The 21,710-nt window shown below is 32.3% G+C and overlaps 1 protein-coding gene across 1 annotated transcript in view; it reads right to left on the bottom strand.

The window, feature by feature from the left end:
* Positions 1-21,502, bottom strand: part of cert (ceramide transfer protein) — a 129,575-nt gene extending 108,073 nt beyond the window's left edge. Inside the window, exons 1-4 of the mRNA XM_085943674.1 lie at positions 21,111-21,502; positions 14,013-14,129; positions 3,066-3,303; positions 1,324-1,501 (exon numbers count right to left, since the gene is read on the bottom strand). Of these exons, the coding sequence (XP_085799800.1) occupies positions 1,324-1,501; positions 3,066-3,303; positions 14,013-14,129; positions 21,111-21,332 (755 nt within the window). The 5' untranslated portion in view covers positions 21,333-21,502. The remainder of the gene's footprint in view (positions 1-1,323; positions 1,502-3,065; positions 3,304-14,012; positions 14,130-21,110) is intronic.
* Positions 21,503-21,710: the final 208 nt, after the last annotated feature.

The raw sequence follows: 21,710 nt of genomic DNA, 5'->3' as shown, positions 1-21,710 counted from the left end.
ACATGAAATTACTGTGGAAGATCTTAAAAATACGACATTTAATAATATGTATGTATTTTTCTATGACACATTGGATGTAAAATACCATAAGTAATGCGGTATTTTAAGAATGTTTAAATGACACAAAAAAAAAATAGGTTTTTTACTATTATTTAAAATGCTTTACCATCTTATCTTCCCCTTAAATTTCACTCGGTTTTTATTTTTAGCTGTAGAATAAATCAAACTCCCTTCGGACATCATCTTTTGTACTGAACCATTTCCTATTACATAATATGGTTTTGTCAGTGACAAAGAGTGACTTTTGAAAGTAGGTAGGCTATGAGGATCATAGCGAGGGTATACCGACAGAAAGCATAAAGCACAAAGCTTTCTCCAACGTAGATTTTTTTATGATTTAAAAACATTTTTTCTACATTATAAAGACTAACCTTTATGGCAAACACAATATACGACATGTTACAAGTCCTGTATTTTGTATACACAAAACGCATTAGGTCATTATCATGCTTTCTATCAGAATAAAAAAATAACAATATGATTTAATAATGTTTCTATTTTCTCACCATTATATCCTATGCCTTTGTGCGTTTTACCAGGACATAGAGCGTAAAATTGTATACATTTTGGCATTTACAACAGAAAAACAGCAAAAACTGAAATAATGCGTTCTGTCAGTATACCCTCGATAGAGCATAGTTAGGTACTTGTCAGTCATTGTTATGGGACTTAGAAAGATAATAATAATATGATATTACCACTGATGAATACACGAATGTCAATGTAGAATAATATCGTAGAATTAAGAAAATAGATGGTGTTAGTTAGTTTTTAAAATATAATTAAATTGTCAACAAAAAATCATAAGACAAAATTCAATTTTATTTTAAAAAATATCTAAAATTAAATATAAACTAATTAAACGTGTAGAAAAAAACTATTTTGAAATTAGGTATCCAATTTTTAATTATTTTATATTTTTCCAATATATGTATGGATTATTACAGCCTGTGAACACATGAGTATTGAGTATTAAATATACAACGCAGTGCATCTACAGCTAGATATATTGCAATAACTATTAAATTATAATACGCATAGATGCCTCTGCAAGTCTGCTATTAAAGTAGGTTCGAAATAATTGCCTAGTAAGGAATCTTCGCCAATGGGTTTTGAAGACTGCGGAAAAGATTGATGCGTCATGTCATATACTATAAAATATAATTTGATAATGGCACACATTGAGTGCACCACAAATTCTTCATTATCGACATTATATACTGGACACATTCCTACTTAATCCGGAACTGGTTCAAAATATACCTGTAAAGGTCTTCAATCTTCTTCCGTTTAGCCTCTTCTTTTTCCATGCGCTGCTTCCAGTGCTCCTCCCTCTGTTGCAGCAACTCAGCGCAGTGGTGCAGAGTAGCCAGTACGCCACCTGCCGTTGCTCGGAACGTTATAGCTTCACCACGGAAATCCACCGGCACCACCTCTGGAGCTGCACATCAAACCGAACGGTATTAATATATGCAGTTGTCCAAGGGATATGATAACCAATGGATAGGATTATAGATGCTTGTTAAATTTTTAACCTTTTCTATTCCTCAGGAAGTTACTATGGCAGTATCTGATAGGCCGCAGATTTTTAATGACACACATTGAATAGTTCTTACTACAATCACTGGAATACTGATAATTCGTGGCTTAGTATTTCATAATTATTGAAACAGATGTCACTGTGTATTTAATTTTTTAGATTATGCAAATCAATCGACAGTGGCTAATAATTTGAGTTTAAAGTCGGATGAGATAACTCACAAAATTTGTGTATACGGCATGTCGATCACGGCCTCATAGAGCGAGATAAATCGCTGAAGGCATAGAACCGGTTAACACAATCACTGCTGACATGTTAATAAATATCATGTTAATTATATCTAATGGCCAACGCAAACGCACCAGTGACGGTGTTAGCACTAAATGAGTTAACAAACCGACAAAGGGTACGTGACAAATTATACTACTTATGAGAGTAAATAGGTGACGTGGGATCTGGCTCGGCAACGTGCTGCCAACGCCTGAAGGGAATTACAATCTGGCTCATCACCTGTTTTCAAAGCTAACCAGACTCTGACGTCCTAGAAGGCCGCGAATTACTATCTATGTGACGGTGTTAGCACTAAATGAGTTAACAAACCGACAAAGGGTACGTGACATATTATACTATTTATGAGAGTGAATAGGCGACGATGGACCTAGTTCGGCCACGTGCTGCCAACGCCTGAAGGGAATAACAATCTGGCTCATCACCTGTTTTCAAAGCTAATCAGACTCCGACGTCCTAGAAGGCCGCGAATTACTATCTACTATCTATATGGTGAAGGGCGAGCGACAGGGATTCTTGGAGGCGCCGTGTGGTGTCGTGGCACACTAATGTCTTCATTCGGTGATGGTGCATATTTTTAATACTTCTAAACCTACTCATTGTAGTGATTCATTACAGGTATTTTTATGCTCAGGTAATTATAAACATGCTCATTTTTAAAGGTTTATAGTTCCTCCTCTTGATAGACTTTTTATTTTAACAGTGGTTGTGATTTCACGTGTTGGATCTAAGCAAACGTATTGATTGAAAGAAAAACAAACATGTGAATTTGACTCAGCCAGAGGAATCAAATCCGCATAACCTTACAACAAGAGAGTAGTGTTCTAGCCTCAAAGCCGTGGTGGACACATTCAACATATCAGAGTGCTATTACCATAATGTTTAAGCCAATGAAATGAATCATACATACTATTTGAATGAATCAATTGAAATTATTCATTTAATTCATTTGAAACCATTAAATGTTTATTAAATATTAATTGACTCATAAGTCTTGTGATAACTAATAAATTATTTGTTTTTTTGACCTGTACACCCGACCTAAGATTCTAACAATATTTTTTAAATCAGAATAAAACAGCTATGGTCCAAGGGGTCACCCTCGAGGAACATCAAAAGCTCATTGTGAGATACACATTACTACATCATAATTAAATAAAAGAACATAGAAATTTACCTGATCCTGTGCCATCAGCAGCTTCAGCTAGGTCGTCGAAATACCGCTGCAGAGTATCGGTCTGCCGGCACAGGATCTCGCGAAAGGTCCCCAACTCGGCCAGCTTTTCACGAAGAGCCCGCAGTCCCTTCGACCCACTACCCCCCGATGCTGTACTGGCTCCACCAGACTGTAAGGACAGAGCCGAGTCATGGCGCCGGAGACTATTTTCTGAGCCGGTTCCATAGCCTGATTCACCCTAAAAATAAAAATTTTAGCTATATTTAGTACATTGGATTATATAAAAGATGGTGAATATTATGACGACATAAATCAGCATTTTAGCACAAAATTATTAATATTATTAAAAAAAAACCACATTCAAGTTTGTAACATTCTTTTTGTTCTCTCTCTGTCATATGAAAAATATTGAATGAAAATTCATGACACTACCTAGCGGTAAATTATCAAAGCTTGCCGTCAATGAACATTCGACGAAACTTAATATGTAATTACATACATACGAAATCGATAAATCTCGAGAACACATAGCTATTGATTAATTTCATCGTAATTAAGAATGGTGCAGGTGCCTGAATTGGTAAAGTATATTGGCCGGAATCCGATGGATGCAGATTCGAGTCCAGCCGATTTATGTTTCTGAGGTTTTTCAAATTCACGAGAAAAAAAATTCAAGCTTTAGACATAATATGAAGAAAACGGGAGAATAATTTTAATATTTTTAGCCACTGACTATTGACTGACATTTTCAGAACAACAATGAGCTGGGAATAGTAACCAGTAGTAATTAAGTTATCACCAAGATAAACCAAATGAATTGTCATAAAATAGTTTACATAGGTCGTATTCGTAGTCAATTGGGATATATTACTATTAATATTATGACTTAAAAAATACCAGCTCTTCCCAACCTTTCACATCATCGCACACTATTGCAATTATATTACAGAAGAATATTTACATTAATATATTTCTGTACTTCAATGAGATACAATATGCGCCAGTTTAAGAGAACATACTATTTTTTATGCCTGCTACATATTTCTACAAATAATTTTTATGTCAATGTCAACCAGTGGCAAGGGATGGAGGTAGGCTGTTAAGATTCAACATAAATATAGCACACTAAACATTCTCAGTCATCTTTTCATTGAACTAAGAATACAAATTGCAGATGGTGCTGGTTAGTTTTTAAAATCCAATTAAGCCCTGACTAAGCCAATCCATAGTAGTTTAGGTATGCTACGGGCGATCCGACAAAAATAGTGCACACTTTTTCAGTCATACTTATTTGTTTTCGTTGAATTAAGAATACATATTATTACAGATAGTGTTGGTTAGTTTTTTTAAATTCATTAATCCCTGCCTAACCAAACCACAATCGTTAAAAAATATTCTTCAATCAATAAAATATCTAAAATGATGTGTGATTTAATGGGATAATTTCAGATATTTCATAAATGAATTTTTTTGACTATCATCTAATAGTGCTTCGATTAGGCAGGGTTTAATTGAATTTTAACTATTCTAACTAATAACTAATCTAACTAATAACTATTCTAACTAATAACTAATCTAACTAATAACTATTCTAACTAATAACTATTCTAACTAATAACTAATCTAACAAACACTATCTACACATTGTAGTCTTAGTTCAATAAAAACAAATACTATCAATACTATCGACTGAAGGTACTTGATGGAATTTGTCAATCAAACGTATTTGTTTTTAAATTCTAATGGATTCAAGCTCTGTACTATTCCATTTAAATCGTTTTTTTGGGACCCGGGTTTCGCCTTTCGGCATCTTTAGGCGTCGTGTAGGTAAACACACACTGACCCGCAAAACCTGACTGCGAAACCAGCTGCTGCTGCAAACTGCTGACCAGACTGCGAAACATGGGTCTCAAAAAATGAATAGTACAGAGCTTGAATCCATTAGAATTTAAAAACAAATATTGACTGACAAAATTTAGTGTGCACTATTTATGTTGGATTTTAACAGTCTACTTCCACCCTTCACCACTGATGTCATCGCATCAAATGCATTAAATTGCGCAATGTTAAATTGGTGCTTGAATTTTACTGAACACAACAATATTTTGCGGCACACTTCCAAATCGCTCGTAGCATACTGGTTGGGAAAAAGCTCTGGAACAAATTTAATTACCTACAGTTGAATAATATTGACATCCTTTAGACTTTATCACCGGAAGCAAAAAACCCCTAAAAAATGTAGAAATTCCATATAATTTAGAATTGATAAATCATATGTTGGAGTTTGTTAAATTTATATGTAACCCTGTAATCAGTGCCTTGTAGATAAGAGGTATTCATTTTAACATTTTAATGCATGGAGGTACAATATTTTTTTTCCTTAATTCACATTTAATGAGTGGGCAACATTTCAAATATTGACATATCCGAATTGCTATGTAGATAAACATCTTTCTGGCAAAGTTATTCTGAGAAAAAAAATTACAATAACCAGGTGGCAAAATATAATTTACAAAAAAAGGTAGATATTATATTATAGTCAAAAAACAAACATTGCAATGCTATTGGCATTTTTGGTTATTAATTTACATTGGTTGTTGTAGGCCATTTGCTCGTCCAATTAGGTCCAAGTTTTATATTGAAATACATATTGAATAAAACACATTTGAATTTACTATGTGAGATAATGATTACTGATTAGTTTCCCGCATATCAGAAAAATAAAACTGTATGTTTATAAAATGTTAATTATACAAGAATAACAGTCTAAGACGGAGTCCAACAGTGGCATTATTTTTCAGGTAATCAAATTTTTGGTTTTCGATCATGACTTATAATATTTTACGAGTAAATAAAAAATACTATATTATTTAATTAAATATTGTTATAATAAACATGGGCTCGGAACAAAATATAAACCAGTTCTCCACAGGACAACAAATGATAATAATAAGGTCAAGGTATATAGGTGCATAGAATGCCGAAGGATGTACCAGCATAGCGGGCTATGTACGCAAGCCCCGAAGGCAAGAGAAGACCTGGACGACCGAAATTAAGATGGCTGGACTTCGCCACAGGAGATTTAAGAATGCTCAGTCAAAGCAACCGAAGAGTGTCAGCGGTGGATCGTCCAGTATGGAGGAAATTTTTAAAGGAGGCCAAGACCCGCCAAGAATTGTAGTGCCATAAATGATGTAAAATGCTGAACATGAAACACAATTCAACAAATTCTAGTAAGTATGACTGTTTGAGTACATATGCACTATTTCATCGATTCCCAATCGCTTACCTTTTAACAACGGGCACTCTTTGCCACTATACAACAGTGATTCTCAAACGGACATTAATTAAAAAATTAATAAACCTCAGAGGTTAAAAACCCAATAGTTACAAGCTGATAGTGTTGCGAATTTTATTGAATTGGAAGGGAAATCCTAGTATAATGGAATACAAAGTGCAGTATTGCCAACCGCAATCATTTCATCCAATGAGTATTCTGGGTAATGACGACTTTCCATAAATAATAATTATTATAATCAAAGCATTGGAATTTATGAATAATGATAACAGATGATAAGACATGAGACACAATGTACAATAAAAACAAAATATTATGTTATCTAATTATTGAAATTGTAAAAACTGTAAATGAGTTTGTATAAAATTATCCATTTTTATTTTTTTTAAACCATTAAGTATAATCAGGTTTTTTTATTTAAATTTTGTATTTAGGTCACATTCTGCACGTACAGACCTGTCAGGTAGAGTATATGCTTCATAACTGTGAACTCCAGCTCTAGGATGAAAATGATGTAATAATATTATATTGTAAAAATATTTTTTTATGTGTAATATATATTTATTTATTTCCTACATACATATTAATACAAGTGAATATCATTTGATCTAATTTTATGTGAGGTAATCAGGCAAAAAGGCGTATCAGTGTAGTAAAAAGTGCATAGTTATAAAACGTATACTCTAGTAGTTTAGTATCTTTAGATCGATCTGTACTGATCTCTTTTTTAAGATTGTTTATGTATTGTAACCTCGCAAGATATTATAACAGGACTACTACATTTTTAATCGTTAACTGCAAATATTTGTGTAACAAAGTTGGGGAAAAAACATATTATGTACAATGATGTTTCCAATGTTAAACTTCATATTATAAGAGAATAAATGGACATATTTATAAAGAAAGCAATCAACCCACATGACAAGAAAACTAAGATAAAATGATTTTTGTAAAACACAAAAATAATAATGGCTTGATTCCAATAATATTTTGACAACCGTACAAATTTATAGAATTTAGAATATTAATGTATTTATTTTTTTATTTGAAGGTACAGAAACAGGACTGAGAAGTAGGTAAATAATGCAATAACCCCAATAATAAACTGACACAGAAAGTAATAATTGATACAAATGAATTTTAATGATCCTAAATAATATGGAACAGCAAAAATATTGGAGAAATTCCTAGACGTCGGTTAGTAATCGTTGTAATAGTAAAATAACTACCTACTTTGATTTAATAAACAAAAATCGATTGCCGAAGTAACATGATTTCGAAGAGCGCTGAGTGGTAGGTATTTAATAGCCAATAGCTTAAATATTTGTCGTCATTAGTATGTCTTCCGTAGCATAATGGCTGAATGCGACGAGTTTGGGGCATTTACCCGTTGGAGATGCCGGGTTCGATTCCCGACCGGTTGGCTTACTTTTTTCAAAAAAGTTTTTTCTATTGGTTGTGATATACTCTCTCAGTTAGTGTTTTTCTAAATTATATAATGTTATATATAAATAGGAGTCAAGCATCAGTGAGAGACCGTCTTCTGCATGCCTGCACCATATACGCTGAGGACCAGATATATAATAACAATCATTTTGGTGAGTGAGCCAGGTAAAAATCACAAATGGTGACCAGGTGAAGTAATTCAATTGAAAACTCAGCCGCAAGGCTTGGAGAGGAGAGGGAGATGGAGAAAATTATCCAGAATTCGGCAGTATTTCATAGTGATTAAGATCCTAAGCCATAATTGTGATTACGAGAGAGAAGAAATACTAAATGTACAAACAGCGTGATGTAAAACCACACAAAATGGATGCTTACTGTTGATTATGTGAATTTGTCAATGGTGAAATGATTTATAGTTATAATTTTTAGAAATCTTTTTTTAACATTATGTTATTTTTGCCCAAATTGTGAGTTGGTTATTTTCTCCTCACGAATATGTCCAAATAGTATGATATTAGCTGTTTATCAATATCACACACTTAGGAATTATAATTATTAAAATACAATTAGTGTAAGCTCATTAACACACATATTGAAAACTCTTTCATTTAACTTGAATAACTTGTTCAGTAAGATATTTAAAAAGCTGAGATCCAAATGGACAAGTAATTATTATTAACTGTACATCCATAAGAGGTTTCCTTTTTCAGCTGCATTTCAATTTATATATCTGTTATTTTATCTGGGTTAAATGAATTGTCACAATATCTGATAGCGTAGATAAATAAATACAGATTGTAAATAAATACAGATAACAGGAATCAACTGAGCATGATAAATATCCTAAGTGAATTAATCTTTTGATACAATGCCATATTATGGAGACAATAATAATTATTATGTGTTAAGCTCCATCTGAAAAGGATATGGGCAAAGTAAATTCTCAAAGATATTGTGTCGCACATTATCTAGTCCTTATAATTTGAGGATTATCAAACAATTAAATTATGTCATAGATAAATATTCACAATGACCTTTACTTTCTGATAAAAATGACAAAAAGGAACGTGGCAATTACAAATTAATGATAAAAGCGACAAGAAAAATCTAAATCACTCATATATTACAATATAATTACATATCGTCACCTCAATACTACAACTAGATAACTTTCACTGTTTTTGAGATAGCTATTGAATATGATTCTACATTTCGAGGGCTTAGTGTCAAACAACACTATCTACAAAAGTTCAACTTTACAGGAGAGCCAAAAATCGTTATTTTAGATTCTTGTAACTCAACAAGGGAAATGTTTATTTAAAACCTAATGTTAATATTTTATAATTTATTGTGTATTGTACATTTATCTTGCTTATGATGACGTTAAAATTTATAGGGATAGTTTTTAAAAAATATGAAAACAAGGGTAACTCATGTAATTAGCGTTAAACTTTACCGACGATTTAATAAGAAATTAGAAAAGATTGACATAACTTTGTTTGACTATCATGTAGCCGTAAATGTTAAATAACGTTATCTCAAAAAAAAAAAAAAAAAAAACACTTTTTTGTAGATAACGTTGTCTGACTTTTAGCACTCGATTTGCTTCTATACAAAATGATAAAACTAGGTAAGTCAGAAGTTAATGGCATCTGTATTAATTTTGTGTTTGAAAATATTAGTTAACGTTAAAACCATAAATGCATTAAATAAATAAAATAATATATCCACAATAATTTTTCATACAATTGAACATTATTTTTTCCCAAGTAGACGAGCACAATTTTTCATTTTTATTTTAAATAATTATAGCCTAGATTTATGTTAATCGAGTAAAGTTTAAATTTCATTTTTCCAACAATGACCAAATCAGAGTTATCTAGTTGTAGTAATGAGGCGACGATATATCGACTGTCCCTACGTAAACTCGGACATCTACCAAAAAAGCATTTTTCTGCCAAAACACTTAAAATAACTTCCCCCTTGATATAAAATTAAGAGAAAAAAAATCTCACTTAATTTCGGAAAAAAATGTATGTAAAAACGGACATATACTCTAATTATATTAAATGAACCGCGTAAACAGGGATATGTTAATATGTCCATATTAACATCGGACACCAGACAATCACTTCCAGTCACATAAACAGATAAATGCCAGTTGTCTTTATGTACGTTAGTGCAAGTGGCCAGTTGTCTTTGTATACTCCGTGCAGGCGGCCGTTAACAAAGTACGTTAGAATTGCTATTGTATTATTTTGACTGTTTTCGTTTGGGAAATAGCGTGATTATTGTTTTATTCGCTGAAATTCAACAATAATGTTCAACATGAGTAGCCAAAGAAGCCGCATGATAGTTGGTTTAGTTAAATAAAAAAAATTTAGTTAATAGGAAGATAATATTCTTTTAAATAGTTAAAATTATGAGTATTTTAATAAATTGTGATAAGTAAAGTTGCTAATAATTGATATTACTTCTTTTCCACATAAGTGAGACATGTGGTAGTTGTCTCATTAATGAATGTTTGAAAGTCGACCTAAAGTCAGACAACTACAGTTCTACAAAAAGTATATAGTTTAGAAAGAATGTAATAATGAGTAAATAAACTGTGAATAGTATTTATAAAACTCCCTGAATTTCAGGTGCCTAGTAATAAAAACACAGAAGTTCAGTAGAAAACAAACTATTTTTACTTCAAATAGCTCCCCTGTAAAATTACGTTTTGTAGATATCCGAGTTTACGTAGGGACCGTCGATATATAAATATGAGCTTTCATACTTTTTATATTATGTACGGCCACTCAATAGAAAAAAAAAGATAAAGTCAAGAAAAACTGTATATGTCAAACTACATTTATTTTTAACGATGGAAAATTGAATATGCCTTCATTAACAGAACATTATGCAGGGAGATGTGGAAGAGGGTTGTAATAACTATCAAGAGTCAGGCCATGTCCCAGTTCGAGGATTAAAGATATGGAAGCTGAATAATAGCAATTATAAAATGTGACTAAAAACTCTATGATTGCATTTGAAAAAGAAAGTATTTCAATTAACAAATTTTATCCGAGCATGAAAACAATGATATTTTACTTAGTAGACAAAAATCATATATGACAGTGTGCATTCTTACGTCATACGGATCATCTAACGAGTATTGTATGTATGATTTTATATAATGAATCCAAAAAAAAACTAGAAAATAGTAAATACTTATTTGCTAGTGTTGAACTTGCCTAGGAGTTTATCTGGGTCAGACAGGCAAAACTGCATGTTATAATAACAAAATACTGAAGATAAACTTCAAATTCCATATGTACGACTACGTCCCTCCAACGAGCACTTTTCCCGGTTACATGTAAATTGTACATAAAATATTTCACCGTGGCACAGTTCGCCGTGAGCATACTTATCGGAAAGCGATGACCGTATACTATATGGTCTCCAATTTTATTAATTCAATATGAACATTAATTCAATTTTCATAGCTGATTTTGGCAAAATTCATGAATTCAAGAATAAAAACCTAACCTAACCTAACAAATAACCCAGTATATCGGCTATTTTCAAAATTTGTTTGCTGCTGGCTTCCTGTAAAGTGTAAACCGTGTTTTATTTAGACATGAATTTTAAGTCAGTACTATTCGACCCAAAGAGGTTGGACGTCTTTAATATACGGCCATATATTTCCGGTACAACATTTCACGGTGAAGTGTGATATGGCGAACTGCATACGTACAAGTTTCTGGACACGATTTTTCTCATGTAGAGCAACTTTGAATGGACAATCTTTACATGACAAATTGAATATTTGACAAACAAAATAATCATCCGTACCCACAGGAAAAGGGAATGGGACAACTGCGCCACTTGACGCCAGGACAATTGGACACCGTACTGTCGTAGACACGTATACAGAACGTAGACGAGGAATTTTAATCAGTTTCTATCTACTACTTAGTAGTTTTAATTCATTTTAATCTTAACATAATGTTTTTTTTATTGTGGATTGAGAGTTACCATGCCTAAGGCTTTATATAAAAATTAAAAACTCTTTTTTCGTTGGAACTTAAATATATGCACGATTAAATCATTATTTACATGTGCATATTTAAATTCTCACCAACTATTAAATCATAATATAATAATCTAAATATAAATAATAAATATATTTTTTAAAAGTACCAATGAGTACATAACGTCTATTTATTTTCGAATTGCGTGGCGTCCAGTTGTCCCGGCACCAAATTGTCCTAGACCCCAGGAAAATGGTAGATAAAAAATGAAAACAAATAGCATCGCTTAATCTATAATATAAAGAGAAGGTAAAAGTAAGATAATATTATTGAAACAAGACACAGAGAAAATAGGTGTTTGCTTAAAACCAATTATATAAACAAATGAATGTATTAAGATCAGATCGCTGTGCTGGAACCGACGCATCTGACATTCTCTGAATTTACCAAAAAAAAAAAAACTTCTACAACTGACCCACATAACTTTCCCAATTAATTATAACATTTTTGATGATTATAAAGTAATGATGATAATAAAATAATTGTAGGTATAATTCAATTATTTTCTGAGCAGATTATTCAATTAAATAAGGGACTGAACATGCCATCTCTTTATGACACATTTATTGGACCATTCCATGGTCAGCATAGCTAGAAGTATCTAGAGACAGCCCTTTACTTGGTCGAACCATCGAATAAAAGACCTTGATCTTTTGCGTCAACCCTCGACACTTCAGTTCACCTCTCTATGTCGCACCGTGAGTGTAAAACCAACGTATCTGCAAATTTTTCAATTTTGAGATTAAATGCAAAACAACTGCAGAAGTCGTGAACCTGATCATGTAAAAGTGAAGTAACTGAAAGAACATGCAATATAATGTAGATATAAACCAAATATTATGTTTTTTTTTAGAAAATCTATTTCTCCTAACAAAACGAAGACTTCAAACCCTAATATATCCAAAATATGTCTTTTGCAGATGCGTTGGTTTTACACTCACGGTGCGATGTGTTCATTATCATTTTAAATAGGTAGTAAGAAAAATTGTGACCCGTTTCACGTTGACTTTTATATAACAAACTCTTCCATGCATTTTCAATGTAAAGGATCCATTCTCTATCAAACAGTTTGTCCATCAACATGTTCAATACCCCCATTCAGACACTCAAACAGTACAGTTCCTGACCTTCTCGTACTTAGTACTCAATTTGTCTTTTGTTTATTTACTATCTATCTTAGTAATTGTAGTATTAATTTTATTTATGTCATCATCACCATCAGCCGGGGTCGATCCACTACTGGATGAAGGCCTCCCAAAAGATAGCATCTCGGTCCCTTGTTCTTTGCTGCCACGTACATCCACCGAACTTTATGAGCTCGTCTGTCCAGCGGGTTTTAAGATGTTTTATTTATGTATGTAGGTATACAATTTATATACATGCCTATTAAGGGCCTGATGCATATAATGTTGACATTATGTAAAATAGCTAATTAAGAACATTATCCAAAGATGACAGATAGCAAATAACACAAAAGTGTTGCTATTATTAAAATTAGGAATTTCCCTACATTAATAACATATTTTTTAATTGACATTTTAATTGTAAAAGTATGAAAATTTCCCAATACTTATAAATTATAAACTTTCAATAATTAAACTGTTGTTTTGACATTGGTCAATTGAATAAATTCACACAACACGGATGAAGTATTCTTGGCACAATTTTTATTTATTATTGAAATGGCAACCATGTCATAAATGCATTCAAATTATTCATTCCTTTTTGGTTGGTGTTTGCATAAATAATTGGTACTTAATACAATCTTGATTTGACTAAAACTATATAAAAATTTTACTTAATTCTGTTTACAAAACGTAATTATTTGATACCAGCTGTCACTTTAGTTTTAATTTCACCACCAGGGACACCATCTGTTTCAACATCAATATTTGTTATTTCCTATTCATCTGAAAAACGGCCGACTAACGCACAGTAATACTTATTAAAATAAGTATCACTATGCATTAGGCCTTTAACGCTGTAATACTAAGAGTTGATTAGGCTCTCTCTATGTATTAATTCAAACACTTTATATCCGTTGCATCAAACAGAAAAAACTTGTGTATATCTACTCTTCCAATTAAAATGAGGTCAACCATATGATATAAATATGAGTGTGCTGACCTTCAAGGAGTCGAGGGCGTCCACCCAATGTTGCTGGTCCTCCTTTGTCTGCGCTCGCATGTACCAGACACAGTCGTTGACGGACACATCGAAGCGGCATTCGTCAAACTCATGAGGCTAGAAAGAGACAACAGGAAAAGAATAATTAAGATAGACAGCATATTATGAATTCACAAATTAAATTAGCAGTAACTTATCTCCGTAACGGACCATTTAAATTTGAGATAAAAATTATATGAAACGGCACCTGAAAAACAAGCTAATCTTGTGTCAACTGTTGCTATACCTAACGATAGTTTTTTTAACCACAAGGCTGTTCACACACAGAGAATCAATGCAATATCAACTAAGAATTCCAATAAAATTGTCTACATTAAATAATTAGTACCGATCACAGCTGCACCATTTGTATGCGTAAGCACCCACATTGCTGCACTAAAATTGTCTACATTAAATAATTAGTACCGATCACAGCTGCACCATTTGTATGCGTAAGCACCCACGTTGCTGCACTGCCGCCTTCCTTACAAATAAAGTGGCTTCTCAAAATAGTGAAATGTTGACAAAATCAAGAAAAGAAAGAATGTTGGCCACGACAAAGGATAATATGTCAGTTTTCAGTTCAGTTTGTGGTTATTGCCACTTTTTATTGAACAAAACAAATGTTTCCATGAAAACATCACACTCTTAAAGAAGTATAATATCTTTAGTGAAATAAATCACAATTAAAAATATACCAAGTAAAATATGTCACTGTTGTGTGGAAGGAATGAAGCAGATAGACTTAGAACAATACACCCTTTCGTTCTGGCATTAGCATTCAGTTTGAATTTTTAAAATTATTGTAATTATCCTATAATTGTTATGAAGATTGAAGATGGGATGGTATGATGAGAAGATTGTATGTCCAAAACGGTTGTCAGCGTAAATAACTCAAATATCATAGAATTAACCAAAAAACCATGTTTTTATAACCAGTAACTTACTACATTATCACAACTTTTTATACAAAAACATCTTCCAAAATCTTACATTAATTGTATAGGTACATGATTTTAATAATCAATACAGGGAACAACAAACCTGAGAAAATTACTAAAGACCTTTTATTCTATTGTCAAACAAGAACTTCTTATCAACTTGTTAAAACTGTGAATTAACAATCCCCTCCAGTACAGCTAATCACACTTCCGTTTTCAAATGAGGAACACTCCCAAATTTATCATTTCATTTTGATTAATTGATTAATCATGTAATTTGACGCTTTTTATAATAAAAATATGCCTAAAACGACCAGGAGTGATGTTAGAATTATTATTAGTAAACTTTTTGTTTTTTTTGCGAAGAAAAAGAGTCGCATCTAAAAGAAGAGCCGGTACATTATTTAAACACGCCTCTAGCACATGGGAAATACGTAACTGAAAAGTCTTCTATATGCCGACTACGGCGACTTCCTGTTATCGCCGATTTCTAGTTGTCTGACAGTATATTGCATCAGGCTGCCCCATCATTAAAACAGTTCAAAGTCTGTCCAAAACTTTTAACAATAAGAAAATATGGAATTTAAATTTTTTTTAAATTATAGCTTTTTTGTCTGTATACACCTGCAATGGAGGAGAGGTAGAACATGTCAGAATAGGGATCGCGGATTCAAATCTCACACCTGGCATGTGTATTTGAACCAAGAGCAGACTCCGGTCAGTTGAATGAATGGGAAACAATATTCCTCGTACAAAAAGACTGTGTCTAATATCCTCTATGTACCCATACACTCCGCTTACAAGCGAAACTGATACTTTACCTTATTCGAATAGTAAAATAGCAACAAAAAACTTTACTATTATTTATTAAAAATGAGGAAAAGTATTTGTTTAAAAGAATTCAAAGAAGCAATACTTAGTATCTAAATTGTATCAAAGGTGACCTCAGCTCTATTTCCAGTAAATAATAAACATCTTATTGACTTCGAAGACAATCAAAGACTTGCTTTTTCTTTTAGACATCGATTCTATTTGCACTTCGATATCCAGTTATAGCTTTATAATTAAATGTAACAAAAAAACAGGTTTTGAATATACTTATAAAAAGACGAAGGATGTATTAAAAAAAAGTAGATATCTATAAGCAATAATAAATTGTATCTGAGGTATCAGATTAGATTGCAAAAATTGATACCTATTATCACTATGAAAGTAAGTAAGAACTATAAATCGATAGATCTGTGTTAAATAAATAAAAATCATTTTGGTGAAGAAGTAAGCCTTTGAAATGGACTATAAAATCGATTAAGTATATAATATATATTGTTATATTATACAATAAACATAAATGATTGTACATCTAAGAGTAACTCAAATAACCAATTATTAATCTAATTAATTTTTTAGGTGTTATCATTTCATATATCGATACCTCAAAGCTACCGTCAGGTCACAAAATAGCATTTTAGGACATTAAGCCTTTAATAAAATAATAATTAGAATATCTGCCTGATGCATTAGAACTACAAACAAAATTGGGCATATTATATATTATTGTGAGATATACAAATAACAGACTAATGTTTAACCCAGCCGTTTCCGTGATGTTACTTTAGGTTACGTAGCCACTTTGAATGCAAATATTTCAATTAATATGCACTTCCCCATCTTAATATTTTAGCTATTTCTAGAATCATCAATATTACATCTAATTAAAATGTTATTAGTTTCGAAACCTATGGCATTATCCAGTAAATTCATTTTTTTTTTTGACCATGACCATGGAAGTTTGTTTTAACAGATTTAGTTTTTACGAGATATGGATGTCAGCCACATGCTACCTAATAGGGTCCATGCTCTGACTCGTACAAAAAATTGAAAAACAATATGTGTAGGTACTTGCCAGACCCAGAATTCGATCCTAGGACCCACGACGCTTAAGCCACGTGGCCGACGTGGGTGCCATACATATAACTGATATCCGTCAGATTTCAGTTAGACTTACAACCGCCATTCTTGTAGGCTGCAAGATTGTATGGAAATACTGGGTAAATATGATTATAATTAAGTTTTAATGATGCCTAAAACCCAATTAGTGAATGTTACCAAAATATGCATTTCCCTCTTACCTATTGTCAATCTCGTACAGTAACCGATGGCAACGTCATCGAAAAGGATGGATTTTTTTAGGATCATAAAGAAAAGGTTAAGCACTGACAGAATATCTTTTATATTATAGCAGCGGTTTCCAACCTGGGAGGCGCGCCTCCCAGGGGAGGCGCGATCTATTGCCAGGGGAGGCGCCAAAATTTTTGAATAAATTATTTTTTATACCATAATATCTACAAATAAATAAAAGTTCATATCTTAACGTAACAGTGAAAATTCAGTGCATGAATGTTTATTTTAATATATAATACATATATTTAAATCCTATTAAAAAAATATTTGGAGCGGAGAAATTTAAAAATGGCGCTTTTGCAAACGCTCTGTTTCGGTAATGCACAAAACGACCGCTGGTTGCATGAAAACAATAACCTCAAATTTAAATGTCACTCGTAGCTAAAGTGTCAACTAAAGCGTGTAGGCAGGGTGTGATATTTTCTTTTTAAATTGTTTTTGACGTGATTTCTTTAATATAATATAACAATAATACATGTCTCCACTTTTAAATGATTTCTACGCCAGATATATTGAAGCAAACCAAAATCTATTTCCTGAGTTCTTGGTTAGTTTGCTAATGCATTTTTCATATAATTTTATTAATAGTAAAAAAAGTCGCCTGCGGCGCTGCTTTGTTTCAGGGCTATTAAATATTTTTAATATGTGGGTGAAAGATCCTGGCCTGTGGGCCCTATTCACTATGTGGAGCTCATGATAGAATCCATTAATTTTTGTCAATGAACGATGATGAATTTGGTTGACTTCTTTTAAAATTGATTGTGGTAATAAACAAGCTCATTCGTCGCATGAAAAAAAAATTAATTAAAAAATGAATTTGATATAAGTAAGTAGTAAAAACTTGTGTGTTAAAAAAGTGTCTGTATTATTTAATGAAATAAAGGGGGGGAGGCGCCAAGATTAGATTTTTTTTAAAGGGAGGCGTAGTAACATAAAGGTTGGAGACCACTGTATTATAGTAAACTTCGGCTCTCGTAGTGCAGTGCGTAAGGCGCTGGCCTTCCATCCGAGAGCTCCGGGTTCGACTTGGTGAGGTCAAAATATATTTACATAATCTAATATGCAAATGCCCGGGAGTTTTGCTACTATATTTGGGCTTCATGGCCGGTTGTGGTGTTCAACAAAGAAACAAATAAAAGTAAAAATAAAAACATTTATATCACATTCACCCACTAAATCGGTTTAAACCAAAACAATTTTAATTTTAATTTTAAAAATTACCAAACAGGTACATCCTTTCTGAATCTTAAATTGAATTTAATAGGTAGTTAATTAATTACCTTTAGTGGCTTCATGTCAAAAGCATTTTTGCTTCTGAACCAAAAGAATGAATAAAAACTTAAAAACCTTGAAATAAATTTAGTATAATTAATCAAAATGAGTATTTTGTACAGTCATCATAAATCAAATAAATTATTACAATGTTTTCGTGCTATAAAGCCTGTATAACCCACGTCTGTTGGTCAGCAGCTTAGACTTTAAAATCAGCATTAAATTATTCCACAATTACAAACATACATGGAACCAAAAATGAAAACAGATCTGGGCCATGTGTTGTCGTCTATAGCTACTTCAAGCTGCAAAGTTGTACAATTAAAATATTTTTGGCGATATTTTAGTACGATCGATTTAATTAATCGTGTCACTTATAAACTTAACTACCAACTTTTGTTCATGTCAGAAATCGATGTAGAAGACTACTTAAGTACTAACCGATTATTTAGTGTTTACCCTAATTAGTAAAAAAAATCATTTAATTATGAGAATTTGTCAAGCACTAAAATGTAATTAAGTAGTAGTAGTGGAGAAAATATAATAAACATAACATAATCTATTCAAAAAATCACATCTCACGGAATCATAGAAACCTCACGATTATTGCAACCTATTCCATGCAACAAAATATAAAAAAACACACCGAAGATGTCATATAATATAATATACTTAATATTCAAAATCCTATGGGTGAAAAAGGTGATTATTGATAAAGTTTACGGCATACAAAATTATAAAACCGTATAAGTAATATGATAATAAGATTCTAGCCATGGCAGTTTTATATTTCTGCTAGTTGGTCTGTCTACTACGTTACTTGTATCCAAGTTGTTTGATTTTAATATAATTTATTTCAGGCTTTTTACAGCGTTCATTGTCAGTTAGTAGAATAGCCGTCTATCAGTGGCGAAGAGTGGAGGTAGGATGTTAAGATCCGACATAAATAAACACACACTAAACTTTGTCAGTCAAAGTGTAGGTGGATAATGTTTGTTAGTTTTTAAAATTCAATTTTATTAAGCCTTGCAAAATCCAAGCCAAAGTACATAATAGTAAAAAAATATTCGTTTATCTATAAAATTCAATTACTTAAATCTTGTGAAATCCAAGCCAAAGTACATAATAGTAAAAAAATATTCATTTATCTGTAAAATATCTAAAATGATGCCATTAAACCAAACATAATTTTAGATATTTTATAGATAGAAGAATATTTTTAATCGATTGTGGTTTGGCGTGGGCGGGCCTTAATGAATTTAAAAAAACTGCCCAACACCATCTGTAATATTATGTATTCTTAATTTAACAAAAACAAATAAGTATGACTGAAAAAGTGTGCACTAGTTTTGTCGGATCACTTATAGCAAACCTGAACTATTAGTTTGGTTAGGCAGGGTTTAATTAAGTTTTAAAAACTAACCAACACCCTCTGCAAATTGTATTCTTAATTAAAAATACAAATAAATATAACTGACAAAGTTTAGTGTGCACTATTTATGTTGAATCAACAACCTACCTCCACCCCTCGCCACTGCCATCTAAGAAGAGATGGGTCGGAAGACCGATTGTGCATGTTATATTTTTGTAATTTACCTAACCATGTAAAAAAATTAAATACAAAATCTCTAAAATAGGGAAGATGAAACAAGATTAAAACTCAACTCCCGTAAATATGACCGTCCTAAGATCATATTTTTACCTCCTTCCAACAAGTACTCTTCCCCTAAAGTAAATAATATGTATATTATACCTACTTGATACTTGATTAAATACAATAAAAATAAATGTTATAACACGGAATGGCAAATATTAACGTATCACCGGTCCAACGTAATTTGTATCAGTTAAGGTGACGCATCAGTGAAACGCCAAATAATTGTCAACTGTAGGCGCGACGAAATTTTGGACTCGCTCGCATTCAGTGAGAGAATGTCGAGCCAGAAACACGTCACTTTGCTGCGTGATGGCGACGGGTCAATCAATTCTAAAATCGTGTAAAGATGACTAAAAACGTTACCCATTTACTTTAAAAAGAAAACATGTCAATGAATATATTATTATTGTTACTAATAGAACAATAAACAGAACATAAAATGGACGTATGTTGGATTTATATGACAAATAATATTTCGTTTGACAGGCGTCATTTGCACCCGCGACCCGCAATCCGCGCATCGCCTAGCAACGATCTTTTTAGACCGTGCCTCAACTAATGCATGGCCTTAACAGAAATGCGCAATTTTCTAAACAATGATTCATAACATAACAATATGTGCAAATACCTACTGGATATTTTACAAATTGGCGAACTATGAAATGACTATCGCATATTGTAAAAAAAATCGGTTGAAAGGATGAATAATAGAAAATTGAATTATACAAACAACACAACTTGTAGACACTAAAAAACAAAACAAAAAACTCCCCCCTCAAAACGTCAAACGAGACGTTGTTTTGATATGGAACTGGTCCTAACAAATGTCATTAAACCCGTTAGGACAATATTTATAGTATGTGTCCCACATGCATGACAACGATCCGTGATACATTTTATTCATAAAATCTATTTGTGTATCTTGACCATTTATAATAATAACAATAAAACCATCCACGCCCCAGCGATTAATAGAAACGTCCTTCATGGACTAAATGATTTACTAACCTTGATTGTTGCCTTCAATAAGCTAATGGCGCCTCTGCATCCGAAATTGCTTTCCTGCTCGTTTTTGTAATAGGACAACGTCCCATCCTTCAAAACTATAAAGCGATCTTGCCATCCGTGAATGTAATTAGTCCATTTACTTAACACTCCCCGTAATTCCGGTATAGTAAAACCATCGGAATCCGATTCGTCACTGTAATTATTGATCGGATCCTTAATCATTTTGGATGCGACGGTGTAAATTTCATGACACAATATTTACGCTGTCTAGATTTCGGTACAGGTGCACAATCACCATTCAAAATTGACAGAATCATTCGTATCGCGTGACATTACGCGTCTTTCAGCTGTTGATAATAAACATGGCGATAATGCAGAATATCTATTGCCATGTTGTGATAAAATTAATTCCCTACATATACATAGTATTCTTGCCATGCCAATAAATGAATTATTTTAAAGTGAAAAATATGGAATAAGTGACAAAAAATTACATACCTTAAATAATTTTTTTTACATATTTTATGTTTGTACGTATTAAAAACATGTTTATTTCGTCGTTGTTGAGCTATAAGATACAGACCTACAAACTTATCTGGA

This window comes from Rhyacophila brunnea, unplaced genomic scaffold, assembly GCF_057557595.1.
Source record: "Rhyacophila brunnea isolate RB1 unplaced genomic scaffold, BYU_Rbru_1.0 scaffold_16, whole genome shotgun sequence".
Taxonomy (NCBI): domain Eukaryota; kingdom Metazoa; phylum Arthropoda; class Insecta; order Trichoptera; family Rhyacophilidae; genus Rhyacophila; species Rhyacophila brunnea.
The sequence above is the reverse complement of the archived record's forward strand: the minus strand, read 5'-3'. Positions and strand labels throughout refer to the sequence as shown.